Source organism: Equus quagga, chromosome 11 (assembly GCF_021613505.1).
Source record: "Equus quagga isolate Etosha38 chromosome 11, UCLA_HA_Equagga_1.0, whole genome shotgun sequence".
Lineage (NCBI taxonomy): Eukaryota > Metazoa > Chordata > Mammalia > Perissodactyla > Equidae > Equus > Equus quagga.
Window position 1 is genome coordinate 33297208 of NC_060277.1, and position 14285 is coordinate 33311492.

The following is a 14285-nucleotide window of genomic DNA, read 5'->3' on the forward strand; positions in this document are numbered from 1 at the left end:
TGGCCTTCATCTGCCGGTTTCTCCTCTTCCAGCCTTTCTTTACATCACCACAAATCTGATCATGTTTCTTGTCTGCTTAAAACCTTTCAGTGGCTTAACTTTGCTTTCAAAATAAAATTCAGCTCCGTTTGCATCAGGCCCATCCTGGTTTGATCCTTGCCCACCCTTCCAGCCTCAAAGTCTTGCAAGCTTCCTCAGGCATCCTGTATCCCGCCCACCGGTCCTAAAGTTCTTGTAGGTCATCAACCGGCCAGCGCTCTTCACGCACACGTCTTCTCCCTCCGGTCTGCCTGGTGAACTTCTGCTCATCCTTCAAGATCAGTTGTGCTCATGACAAAGCCTGTGTAATTTGTCTGCAAAAAATGTATCATTTTTCACATCAACATGTCAGCTTAGGGCCATGATATTCCTCATTTTTATGCTTTAGATGCTTCCTGGATACTATTATTACCTGGTCATGTTTAACTTCGGATAATTTAGTTTTATTCTCAGATCAATGACTTCCAAAATAATGAAGGATGGAATAGCCCTTTTATTATGAATTTAGATCTAGTATAACTAGAATCAAAATGCTGGGTTATTCTAATGGAATGTGAAAATTGACACAGTGGCTGCAGATGTAAAAAGAAGAGCAGATAGAAAAGCATTTAGTTTGCATGTTTGTAAAGAATTTACTAGAATAAATGTGAGATCTTTTATATCAAAACCTCCCTGTACTACTCTGACTATGCACATCAGTCACCGTTGTGTTGTACTTTTCCCTCTTTTCAGCAAAATCCATTTCTTGACTCCTCAATACTTTGAGAGACTTACAGAAAAAAGAGGTACACAAAGGTTTCTAACAAGATTTGTAGGCATTGTTTTAAAAAGATAATAAGGAGGAGTTATGGTTGCCGCACAGAGAGTATGTTGAAATTAGTTGTAGGACTTTTCAGTAAAAATCAGGAGTGCTTAAACAATTTTAGAGAAATCTTCTGTTTCTTATTTTCATTTTTTAGGGGAAATAACACTGAGAAGAATAGAACTGTATAAAATGATCAAAATTCCAGGGGCTTTTTTTTTGCTTTTGTTTTTTTTTCTTGAGGTGGAATGTAGCTACAATTTATTATAATTCCTGTGAGCTCTCCATAAAAATATTTTTCACTCTTCTGATTTTTTTCAAAGTGGCCATTACTGCTACATCAACCAACCCTAGGAGTAGAGATGACTGCCAGGACACATTTTATTGCTCTTATGGGGAAAGACTAAAATATCTTATGACTCTACTCCCACAGCTACATTTTTCTCAGCCTTCAGTAGGAAACCTTTTGAATTTCTATCTGCTGACACTATTAACCAGAAGAACATTCCTGTGATTGCACAGTTTCAGAGTGCAACATCAGCAAAGGCCTGGGTATGGCAGCCAGCATAACACACAGTGAATCAGCTGCTTAGTTGTCTGTACATATTGCATAGGAGTATCCAGATGGATGAGGCTGCCACAGGCACCACCTAGATGGGAAAAATGATTCAACCAAGTTCCTTTGGTATTTATATTCACTTTAGAGTCCTGGAGAATGAACTGAAGCAGAGAGTTGGCTTTCTGGAGAGTGAGTCATTTACATAATATTTATAATTAATATCATTTTTTTTTCTCTGAGGAGGATTTGCCCTGAGCTAACATCTGTACCAATCTTCCTCTATTTTGTAAGTGGGTCTCTGCCACAATGTGGCTGCTGCCAAGTGGTGTAGGTCCGTGCCTGGGAATCGAAGCCAGCCCACCGAAGTGGAGTGTGCTGAACTTAACCACTAGTCTATGGGGCCAGCCTTTAATTTATATAATTTATAATAAACAGAGACAGGTATACCTACTCCCTAATCCTCTGTCAAAAAGGCAAAAAGTTTTCTTTAAAAAAAACTCTTTTATATTGTGAAATGTGAAATGCATAAGCAGAAGTGTACAGAACAAAAATATGCTGCTTAATTAATGAACACAGAGCGTATACTTGTGTAACTGTTACTTTGGTCAAGAAAGAGAGTGAAGCCAGCTCCCCAGTCACTGCTGCATCCTTCCCTTTGCCCCCTTCGGTATGCACTGTCCTGCCTAAAAGCCTTTTAAAGTCGGTTTCTACTTGTTTTATGTGGGGTAGCCTAAGAGGAAGCAGAAGCATGGGCTTGGGAGGTGGGAGATGGGAGGTCTGAGGGCGGGTGCCAGGAGATGTTAGTCGGAACTGTAACATGGCATGGTTATCTGGATTTGTTACTGTTTCTCTCACAGGCTCCTAAATTTAGGCATCGACTAGAGCCTGTTGTAATATCTGCCATGCAGACTGCTCTTTGTAAAAGCTGCAATGATTCACTTCCCCCAGAGTGTGCTGACTTTTGAGCCACTCGTTGGAAACTGACTCTGTGGAGCTGGTATGTATCTAATGCACCGTAGTAACTTGTTTCCGCACAATTCCAGGACGTTAGCTTATTGCCAGTGGGTGGACAATCTCAATGAGACCCGGAAGATGCTCTCTCTTAGTGGTGGTGGTCCCTTCAGTAACCTGCTGAGGTGGGTCGTGTGCCACATAACGAAAGGAATTGTGAAACGCGAGATGCACGGCCACGGCATTGGCCGCTTCTCAGAGGAAGAGATTTACATGCTGATGGAGAAGGACATGCGGTCTTTAGCAGGGCTTTTGGGTAATGTACTATGCCTTCTCTTCTATATTTTCTGTCCTTGCTGTTTGCATGATTAGTAAAGCACTGTTAGTTTACTGATTTAAAGTTTTATTTGGGATGGTTTCTTTGCTTCCATGTGTAGGTTGCAGTCTCATCGTTTAATCACATCCCCTAATTTTCAGCAGCATGTGTCTCTGTTCTTAATCACTGCTGTGATTAAGTCACTCGTGTAAAAACTAGTGACTGTTTTCAGTGCGGTGAGGCTCCGTGTGAAGAGAATAGAGAACACGGTGCGGCATTACTCCCTGGCTGTAAGTGATGCAGGCGTTTCTGAACGTGTTGTGAGCCAAGGGTGATTTTGAGCAAGGCAGCGCTTCTCTTTCTAAACAAGTCAGGGTGAAATGTCTGCTTGTGAACACATCTGCTCAGAAGATCCGACCGTGTACCCACTGACATCTGGATGCTGACGGCACTGGTTCTGATCCCGTTCCATGTGCACACGCAACATCTGTCATTTTCTCTCCCCTTTGGTTGCCATTTGTAATCTTAGTCCTGTATTACTAGTGTGTTTTAACTCTTCTGATTTTTTATTTACTGCGCACAGTGGGGTTAATTGTGCTTGGGAAGCCCCTCAAAGAGAAGCACAGAGTAGTGTACGTCCATGGGCGGGCGAGGATGCTGAGAGTAGAGTGACAGGCTCTTGCTTGCCTGGTTGCATGGAGGTGGCTGGGCAGATGTGATTCTGTACTGGGCAGAGCTTGAGCCTTACATAAACAGATCATTTGAGTTCAGGAGTGTCTAAGTGTGAAATGATGGCTTCTCCTGGGGACAACTAACATAGAGGGACCCAAGCCCTCTCCGTGATTAGGTCATAGGACCTAGTCCTTCAGGGCTGCTGATTTTGTCTGGGGAAGGTGGATTGTCAGTGGCCCTCTCTCTCGGCACCCTCAGCTCCTTTCTGGTGTACATTAGGTACCTCACCTCCTCTGGGAAGTAAGGTTTGGGATTTGGTTTGTTGAAACCCAACTGGTGCCCCAGGAACTGGAGCCTGTGCTGGGTGTAACCTGTCCCCTGCAGGTGACTCGGTCTGACTCCACTCCAAATGCTTAGGGGACCTGGAGTCCTCCCCTGACCGTTGGCCTGCAGGTGGAGATCCTGACAGCACGTCCAGCCCTTGGCCACCTTTGTTATGGGGGGTGGGTTTGATGCTGGCTGGGCTCGTCTTCTAAACAGACATTCAAAAGCCCTGCCCAGCTTGAGGATTGATGCCGTCTGGACCTTCTGTACTTCGACTCCCTCGGCCCAGGTGGGCCTGCTGACATATGGGTGGGTGGAATTAGCCTCAAGTTTACTTTGTCCCTTTGACAACTTAGTACTGCACTTTTGGCCTCACAGAGCAGGTGCACAGAGGGCCATTTCCTCCTTAGCAATGGCTCTGCTCCTCGCTCCCTTCCCTTCCTCACCAGCTCACGCTGTTGGGAGCCCCAGTTAGCCAGGAGCTGAGCCCCCAAAGTGGTGATGAAGATTATGCCACTAACGTACTGCTCATCTCTAACAGCTTAAAAGTGTTGGTTCCTTAACCAGAGAGGGGTGATCATTACCTGCCTGGAGCTTTTTGCTTTGGGAGAACCAGGGAGCCTGGTGATAGCAGTAACAGTGATAACACCAGTGTTTCTCTGGCATTTAATGACTGGGAAAAGATGCTTTCTCCTCAATTATGGTGAGATGGGGGTAAATGCATGACTGATAGCTAGGCTGGATATCAGGTAAGTGTTCAAAAAAGTATCACAAGTCTAGATGATTTTCTGCAATGAGAAACTGAGCAAGTTACTTGAAAAGCTGGAGTTCGCTGGAGTTCTCGGCCCCCATATTCTGTATGTGGGCTCAAGGAGGGGTCTAGCTTTGAACTCTCTCATAAGAGAAGTACTTTTTCTGCATTTGGGGAGGGAGAGGCTCTTTGGCTGAACGTCATAGTTTTTCTTACTAAATGAGGCAAAAAGCATCTCCTTCCTCCTCACCCAGGGGTATGGCTTGCTTTTAAAGTCCAGACACCTAAGAGACTCTAAATGCAAAAGGATTTTTGCTGAGATAGTTCAAGATTGCGGAAATTGTCCAGGGATGTATTTGACCCATCAGGATAAATTATTGATGTTTCAGTTTGGTAAACTTCAATGATTGGAACACCTTCTATGTGCCAGGAGCTGGGGAATATGAAGATGAGTCCAGTCCAGTGGAAGAGATGAAGCTCTAAGCCAGAAGGAGGCAAATTAGAGCCTTTAGCTAGTTGCCTGTTTTGTTTGTTTCTTTCTTTTTTTTATGGCCTGTGAGCTAATAATGGTTTTCACATTATTAGAATGTAAGGAAAAAATACAGTAGAGATCAAATGTGGCCTGGAAAGCCTAAAATTTTTACCGTTTGCACCTCCATGGGTGAAGTTTGCTGACCTGTGCTCTAAGTGAGTAACCGTGCACAAGCGGGCTGTGGCAGGGCGCCGGCAGAGTCTACACTCGGTGCTCTGGGCACACAGCAGGAGCAGTGGTGAGACAGCAGGGAGCTCTCAGGAGGGCTGTAGAAGAGGCGCGGTTGTGTTGGCCCAAGAAAGTAAACAGCTGTCCCAACGAAGACAGTAAGGAAGGACCTTGCAGGCAAATCATGAGAAAAGGAGTCATGAGTGGGGGACGTTTGGAGTCATGGTTGAAATGAAGATTAAAAGGTAGTTTGAGGTCGTATTATAAAGGGTAATAGTTATGCTAAGAGATGTGTACTTCATCATGCAGACAGCATGGAGGTGTTGCAGGTTTCTGAGTCTGAGATAGAAAGAGCCATCTTTGTGATTTAGAAAAGTGGCTCTGTTGGTGTCATGGAGGATGGATTGGGCCTGCGGTGTGGGGGTAAAGAGAGACTGAAGATAGGCAGTGAATGTCTGTGGGTGTGGTTTAAAAAATTCTAGTTAAAATAAAAATTAAATTTAAACTAAATAAAAATGAGTTAATTTTAATTTTGATATATTAAAAAAAAGACTCTTCATCCAGAGCAAGTAGAAACAGAATAGAAAATATGATTTGATGATATAAAATTACATTAACAATATTTATTATGTAGCTAGGAGAAAAATAATAATTCTCTCAGCACTGAAAAGGCATTTGATAATGAAATTTAGTATCCATTCCTGATAAAAACTCTTGGTAAAAAGAGACTCAAAAGACTAGTTCCTTAAGATGATGAAAGAGTACTAAGCCAGCAGCCAGTGTCATCCTTAATGTGGGGCCACTAGAAACATCTCCAGTAAAGTGAAATACAAGACAAAGATTCCTGCTCTCATTATTATTTGACGTTGTTTCGAGAGAGCCTGATGATGTAATTGGACAATATGAAAAAAGACTATATCTTCGTGTTGGAAGGAAGAGACAAAATTATTATTTATAAAAATGAAGAGATTAATTAGGTAGCTAAAATAGTGGAGCATCAACTACAGTTATTACTAATAACTCTATTATAACTATTACTAATTAAATATTAGTAATTAATGGGAGAGTTCAGTAAGTTTACAAAGATTATAGACATGTAAACATCTACAGTTTTCTTGGCTATCTCTAATAACCAATTAGAAATTAATAACTAAAAAATTCCATTCACAACAGTAATAAAAATTAAAAATATTAGAAATATGTTTTACAAGAAATATTCAGGACCTACAGAAATAAATTAAACAATCCTAATAAGAGATGGAAAGTGTTTTAGAAAATGGAGAGTGTGCCTTCATTCATTCACTTATTAATTCATTTGAGAGTGATGACTGTGGAGCCAGAGGCCAACCCCAGCTCCATCACTTACTAGCTCTGTGACCTCCGTCACATTTCTTAACTTCTCCAGGGCTCAGTTTCCTTATGTGTAAATGGGGACAGTAATGATGAGAAGAAAAGTAATACATGTAAAGTGCTCAGAATAGTGCCTGGCATGTAGAAAGCAGTATATTTGCAACATGCAAATATAAAATACAACTGGGAAGAGGGTCAGGAAGGAGAGGTTCGAGGTGCTGGGAGAGCCCATAATGAGGGGGTTGCCTAGTGGTCAGTGCTAGTCCCCATTTGGTTCTGCCTGTTCCCACGCCCCCTTCAGGAAGGTGTGTGTGTTTAAAGCGGAGATATTATATGTGTAGTGGATGTCTGATTTTCACCTCATGCAAGAAGTGCACACATTGTCTTTTTCCATCATCCTTCCCAAAGGGGAGTCAAAAAGAGCATGGAAGATGTAAAAATCGAGGACAAAAAAGGTTGGGTTTTTGGGAAGCATTGTGGCTGGAGGGTTCATACCTTGGACTCCGCCACTTTCCAGCTGTGTGACTTCACATGAATAGCTTGAGTTCTTTCATCTGCAAAATGAGGGTCAGAACAATACCTACCTCATAGGATGGGTGCATCATAGAGTGTGAGGACTAAATGAGATAATTTATGTAGCGTACTTACTGCAGTGTCTGGTGCATAGTAAATGCTAAAGAAGTATTAGCAGTTATCACTATCACTTTCACAGATTTTTGTATGTAATACAACTTCATTAGGAATATTGTTTTCCAGGAAAAAAAGTCTTTGTGAAAAAAACCCCTTTTTTCTGATTTTTAGACTTATTATTTTAAACTTAATAGTTAATTGTAGAAATTTAGGAAAGTTTAGAAAAGCACAGAGAAGGAAAATAAGTCACTGTAATCTTATAAGCTATTGCTAACACAATTACCATTTCAGTGCATATCTTTCCAATATTTTTATGCATAATTTTGAATCATATATATGTCTACATGTGTGTTTGTGTACACACATATATAATTTTCAAACCTTTTTCCTCACTGAATATATTGCAGATATTTTCTTATATTATTAAGTATACCATACAATTCTATGTGCCTGGTGCCATACTTGTTGCCATAAAAACTGACATAAGGCTCATGAGCAAGAACCCCACTTTTTCGACTGCCTCTTTTATATTTCTGTTCTATTATTAATCCTGAGTCTATAGGTGGGAACTTGAAGTGGAAGGAAGATAAGACAGAATGAAAATGGGAAATGTATGGCTGTATCCTCCATTAGCACAGACATACCCAGCTGTGGCCATTAGCTATGAGATTAAAGGAAGAACAGAGGATGGAATCCAGTAAGGACTCAAAGTAACAGTACATTTGACAGATGAGGAAACCGAGGCAGAGAAAGGTTGAGTGACTTGCCTGCAGTCACACAGGCAGTGAAAAGTGGAGCCAAGGGAGGAGGGCAGCCTGGTAGCATGGTGGTTAAGTTCGTATGCTCTGCTTCAGTGGCCTGGGGTTCACGGGTTCAGATCCCGGGCATGCTGTGGGAGCATCCCACATAAAATAGGGGAAGACTGGCACAGATGTTAGCTCAATGACAGTCTTCCTCACAGAAAAAAAAAAAAAAGGCAGATCCAGGAATCAAATCCTGGCTGTCTGACTCCAGACCCCTGCTATTCTCTGACCCAACATCTACCTTGAAGTTCCTTAGGAATCAGGACTTGAAGTGGAGTTGTGTTATGTCAGGATGACTTCTTTAGAGCATTTTCTAAACTTGCCGGAACTTTGGCAAGCTAAAATGTAGTCTCCAAAGTCATTTTTCAATATGTTTTATTACGTTGCTCCCAGAGCCTGAGTACAGAGCTAAATGTGGGTGTTGTCATTGATTTAGATTTCCTGGGCTTTGTGAGTTGAAGTCGTACCCTTCCTTAGGACACTGGCTCCCCAACAAAGAGATGTGTTAAAACTCCAGGCTTAAGTATGTAAGTGCTTGAGGAGAAATGATGTCTTTTGAGGAGCTGCTGTTGAAAGAGCCAAGTAATAAAGCGCAATTTGTAAATGGAAGGGAGAAGAACAAGCTGATTTCCAGCCAACTACACTTGACTAATAAAAAATGTAGTGCACTTTTTTTCTTTTTTTCATCTGAAGCCTTTTACTGAGTCATAAAAATGGCTTGGGGAGTTTTTATTTTTCAGAGTCCTTGTTGACATTGGCTTGGCACCTGTCAAAGAGCCAAATCTATCGGTTATTTTAATAAACAGTGTGTGATCTTGATTAACAGAGAGTAAAGGGATGTGAAGTTGTGCTCCCTTCCTCCTTCCAAAGGCAGTAAAAGTGAGTCACTGGCTGTGTGTGCTTCATGTCACCCTTATCAGCATGTATAGTTACACTAGGGTGTAGTTTTGAGAAAGATTGTATTTTGCTGTTGAATTAAAAAATAAAATAATTTTATTTTTTGAATACATAGGTATCTGACTGATCACGTAGTTCTTAGTTAAAAAATATGTACAAGATTAAAATAAGCTTTTGTGATTAGTAATAGAAAATCTCCAACCCACTCTTAACAAGAAATGCCTTTGCGGTTCCCATACCTCCAGACTGGAAAGCCTCACAATGGGACAACAGTGGTGATGGGGTTCAGGAAGCGCAAAGTCGGGGAACTCGGGGAGGGGCGAGTGTCAGGGAAAAGGTAAAGAGAACATGGCTGCACTTATGCCTTGAAGTCCGGGCCAGAAAGCTGACAGTTGGGGTGCCACTTTGCAGACCACCTTACACCTCTGGCCTGCCCGGAGAAGACAGCTGGTCTCAGGGAACTGGGACTCCACAGGAGGGAGCTGGGCTCTAGTAAGAAATAGACTGGGGGTGGGGGAGCGTGGTAGCTACAGCCCTAGAGCTGCCCTCTTTGGGGTGGTGCCTCCGAGCATTGCCAAACCTTTCATGCGGTTTTCTACTCCTTCTCTTGTGGTTCTCAAACTTCTCCCGTCACAACACAGGATTGCATTTTGATGCTTTTGAAAGCAGCTTTTGTAAAGTTGACTGGAGTGAAGGGTTATTGAGGAAAGTTGAGGTGGCAGCTCCTTGCGTATTTGGGTCTAGGGTGGATTACACTGGGCCTGAGTTTCTTCTCTTCATCTCCACTGAGCCCTGGGGTTCAGGATAGGGTAACAGGCGGCAGGATGAGGGGTGTTGGTGATACTTCAGGGGCCAAAATAAAGCTATGAAGGTGCCAGAATAAAGTATGGGAAAATTTTTCTAAACATGGCACCAAAGGGAGAAAGAATAAAAGAAAAGTTGAATTACTGGATTATAGGAGAAAAAGAAAACAAACTTCCTGTATGTCAAAAAATAAACAGAGGCCAGCCCTGTGGCACAGTGGTTAACTTCGCATGTTCCACTCTGGTGGCCCAGGGTTCGCCAGTTCAGATCCCGGGCATAGACCTATGCACCACTTGGCAAGCCATGCTGTGGCAGGCGTCCCACATATAAAGCAGGGGAAGATGGGCACGGATGTTAGCTCAGGGCCAGTCTTCCTCAGCAAAAAGAGGAGGATTGACAGCAGATGATAGCTCAGGGCTAATCGTCCTCAAAAAAATAAATCACCATAATTAAAGTTAAAATTGAAGTGGTAAGCTGGAAAAATGTTTGTAACATGTGACAGAAGAATTAATATTACCAAATATATGAAGAGCTTCAACATATCAATAAGAAAAGTGAATACCTGAAGGGGAAAATTGGGCAAAAGACATAAAAAGGTAATTTGCACAAACAATACATGTAATGAATAAATACACAAAAAAATGTTCAAACTCTTTAGTGATCAGAAGTTAAAAAAAATGAGGCAGCACTCTGTCAATCAAATTGTCAAAGTTTTTTTTTTTTATTAATGTGAAGTTTCGGCGGGGGTATGGAGGAGGCACTAACAGGCTTTGCTGGTAGGAGTGAAAACTAGTACAACTTTCTGAAGTTGAGTTTCACAGTTTCAAAAGTCATAAAATTTTACCTCTTTATTTATTAAATGATTCAACCTTTAGGATTTTTTCCTAAGAAAAATATGATGAAGATTTATCTATAAAAAGGATTATAATACTAAAACACTGAAATGTTACAGCTATTAATAGTCTGGACTTTTTGGTCTGGAGTCCTTGGTTTTTGTTTGAGACGATAATAAGAAACTTAAGTTACTTGAGGCACACACTGCTCTGTCTTTCTCCGCCCACCTCTCCCCTCCTTATGTTGTCAACTTTCCCTACTTTCAGCTGGGAAGGCTGAAGCCTTAACCATGGCAGAACACATCTAAATCGGCATATCTTTAGGTGCCCACTTGTGGATCAATTGTGAGTAATTTGTGTTTCTCTCTAGAATGAGTGATACTGTTTCATCAGTTCTCTTTGGTCACAGACATATCTAAATAAATTATCATTACAGCAAAGGATGCTCTAAAGACTTGAGCAGTGAGCTGTGGTGGCAAGAGGTTTGAGTCCCATGGTTTGTGATTTGTAAGACAGCTCTGGAAGTTTAAAGTTTTTTTTGCTGAGGAAGATTAGCCTTGAGCCAACATCTGCTGCCAATCTTCCTATTTTTGTATGTGAGCCACTGCCACAGCATGGCCACTGACAGACAAGTGGTGTAGGTCTGCACCCAGGAACCAAATCCAGGCTGCTGAAGTGAAGCATGCTGAACTTAACCACTAGGCCACTAGGATGGACCCTTAAAGGTTTTTTTAAGGGTACAAAGTTAAGTGATAACACGGAGAAAGTCAAAGCACTGAACTCATAACTTGCTTCTATGTAGGTAAGTTAAATTCAAAACCATACTAGGTGAGAAGGCTGCAAGAGAGCACCTCAATGTTTTAGACAAGTAACAGACAAACAAGCAAACTAGTTATTGGAACATTATTTTCCTATCAGTTAGGCACCAGGTGCTACGCTAGGCTCTTGGGAAATGAAGATGAATAAGTATGGTCTCTACCTTCAAGAAACTTATAATCTAGTAGTGGTCAAGCTTGTAGGCCTAATCAATGTCCTAGGATGTGAAAAACTTCCCATGTGATCTTGGGACTCTGATGATAATCTTTCAGAAATGGGGAGAATAGGAAAAATGTCAGAAGATGGGGATAGGAAATTGTCCCTGTTTCCAAAAGAAGTAGATTTTGATAGTGAAATAAAATGTTAGAGTGAATTATGGTTAGTTTTCATGCAGGACTATCATTGGTTCACTATGAATAAATCATACTGAAAAGTGACTACTACGTCTTGACTTGCTGGACTCCTACTCATTGGGTAGATAATCTCTTGATTCCTTCAAATCTTTGAATACCATCTTTCATGATATTCTTGTGGGCAAGATGGCTGGTTTTCAAAGCGGGGTTCATGGATGCAATATGGTGGCACAAGCTTTCTTGAGTGCTCTGGTAGGGCAGAGAGGGAGCCTTAGCAGGTTGGACTCTCTCTGCCCTGCTTCACCTCGACCAGCTCCTCTGTCGTCTATTTATATATTGGAAATCTGTTGCATTTTGTTTGATAGAGAACTTCCCCTACCAAAGAAAAAAGTTGGAAAGCTCCTGCATGAGGTGGTGGTGGATTCGTGCCTGGTTGAGTAACTGTATCCTCACAGTGCTGATTAGTGGATTGATATCACCTGAAGGGAGCCCTTGACTTTTCGCAATGACCTGCTGACAACTTGAAAGGCATGCTTAATGGTTTTTGAATGACTCTAGGTGGAAGGCTCGCTGAAAAATTGGATGGGAAAATCAGGAATCAAAGCTGTCAACCACAGCAAGAAGAAAACTAATAAAGATAAATGTCAAAGTCTGTACTTAGGCCCCCAAATTGAATTGCACACATATAGGGTGGGGAGAGACATGTGAAAAAAAGACTTAAGGATTTTAGTTGATTCCAGTCTCGGTGTGTCACCAGTGTGATGGGCTGCCAAAGAGCAAATAAAAACCTAGCCTGTTTAAACGGAGCATAGTGTCTCAGCTTAATAGTTGTTTCCTCAAGGAAACCTTTCTGGAACTTTCTCCTAGAGTGTGTCGGGCAGACCTGTTCCATGCTTCCAGGCATCTGGTGCTTTCTTCCTCAGAGTACTCCCTGCACCTTCTCTCAAAGGTTTGGTTTGACTGTCTCCTCAGCTGGACTTTGGGCCAGGCCTGCTGGATTCGTTTCTGTCTCTAAGGCCAGACCCAGAGCCTTAGGAACACATTAAGCATCCAACAAGTGTTTGTTGAACAAAGGAGGCATTGTTTCGTTCTGGAATCCATCTTTTAAAGGAACATGGACAAGCTCAGGTGTATCCAGAGAAGGGTGGTTAGTCTTACAAATAATTTCATGTGAGGAATTTGAGGATCCGGGAGATGGATAGTCTGGAGAAGTAAAGACGTACGGGTCATTTTTCAGTATTTTTTCAAATACTGAAAGTGGGTAGTGACTTAGGTGCTGCTATGGGTGATGGACATGTTTAGGGTGAGGAGAGGAGGCCAGAGAGGACAGTGGGTGTGTATAAGGGGAAATGACAACAGACTATGGCTCAGGGTGGCAGAACTTTAAAACAGACCTCTCCAAGCTTCGGAGGGCTTGGCTTGTGATGTGGTCGGAGCTGTTGGTCTTTGGAATTCTGCCACTACGCGGTTGGTGACCACCCCCGGATAGCTGAGGAGTCTTTATGGGCGATGACATGTCTAAGGAGATGGTCTCTGGGGATCTTTCCAGTTCTGATGGTTTCCTGATTTTATATTCATTCTTAGGAGAACAGAGACAGTTTTCCAAGTTATAAAACAAGGCAGAGGCCGCAGTGGAGACTCATTCTCTCGTGTTCTGGTTGATCTCTTGGATGGTTATTTATGTTTAGTTGCCACTTGTGCCTTCTGAAGGCCTGGTGCTTGAAATTATCTGTGATTATATCTCTTGCTATTAAATTTAGTTTCTGAACAATGGTTAGTTTCCAATAAACCTTTTTTTCTAATCTTCTACTTCTTTTAAAGTGATTTTTACTCAAAGGCTTTTGGATAGTAGCAAAAAGGTTTCTGTTTTGAAGAGTGCTTGGGAATAGGCTATTTTAGTGGCTGCTGTTCCTACCCTGTTTAATTATATCATGCAAACGGCACTGCGTTCACGTTAGGCGGTCAGGCCTAAGCCGGGAGCCACCTGGAACACAGCAGCCACACGCCGGGTGGCCCGGTGAAAGTGACGGGGAGAAAGCCTGCAGGACTAGGCAGCAGAGCAGGATGAGAAACAGCAGGTTATGTCTGTGCACTTTTTAGCACATTTAGCATATGTTGAGTAACTGTGAACAAGGGCAGAGGAGGAGAATAAAGACGAGGAAGTAATTACGCTTGTCAATCTAGCTAGAAAGATAAATTCCACAGATAAAAGAAGAAAATAATAGACACTAAAAGGACTGTTCTGGAACCACAAAGCAGTATTTCCTTATGCGGGTTCTAGGCCCTTTCCAAATTAGATGGGCCTGTCTAGAACAGTGGTTCTCAGCCCTGATCACTTATTACAATCCTCTTGGGGTTTTTAAAACACAGCCCATGCCAGGCCAAATAATTCAGAGTCTCTGGGAGTGGGATCTGGGGAAAGGTATTTTTAAACTTAGCAGGTGGTTAAAAATATGTCTGTCGTCTAATACAGGGCAGGCAGGGAGGATGGAAGGGCCGGCCTGGGTGCTGGGAGAAGCATGGGGTAGGTAAGGAGGCGTGGAAGAGGCCACAGGAGAGGACTGTGCATTGGTTTGAGCAGGTACCAAAGGGGAGAAAATTGTAAACTGTACTCTTTCATAAGGGAGGTGAAAAAATTCAGAACAAACGGATCCTACTTCACAGTTTTGTTGAGAGGGGAACCCT

General features: G+C 42.2%; 1 protein-coding gene across 2 annotated transcripts in view; it reads left to right on the forward strand.

Moving 5' to 3' along the window:
* FAXC (failed axon connections homolog, metaxin like GST domain containing) overlaps positions 1-14285 on the forward strand; it is a 65599-nt gene that overhangs the window by 23487 nt on the left and 27827 nt on the right. For both annotated transcript variants that reach the window (XM_046677583.1, XM_046677581.1), the window contains one exon: positions 2444-2667. In XM_046677583.1, the coding sequence (XP_046533539.1) occupies positions 2444-2667 (224 nt within the window). The remainder of the gene's footprint in view (positions 1-2443; positions 2668-14285) is intronic.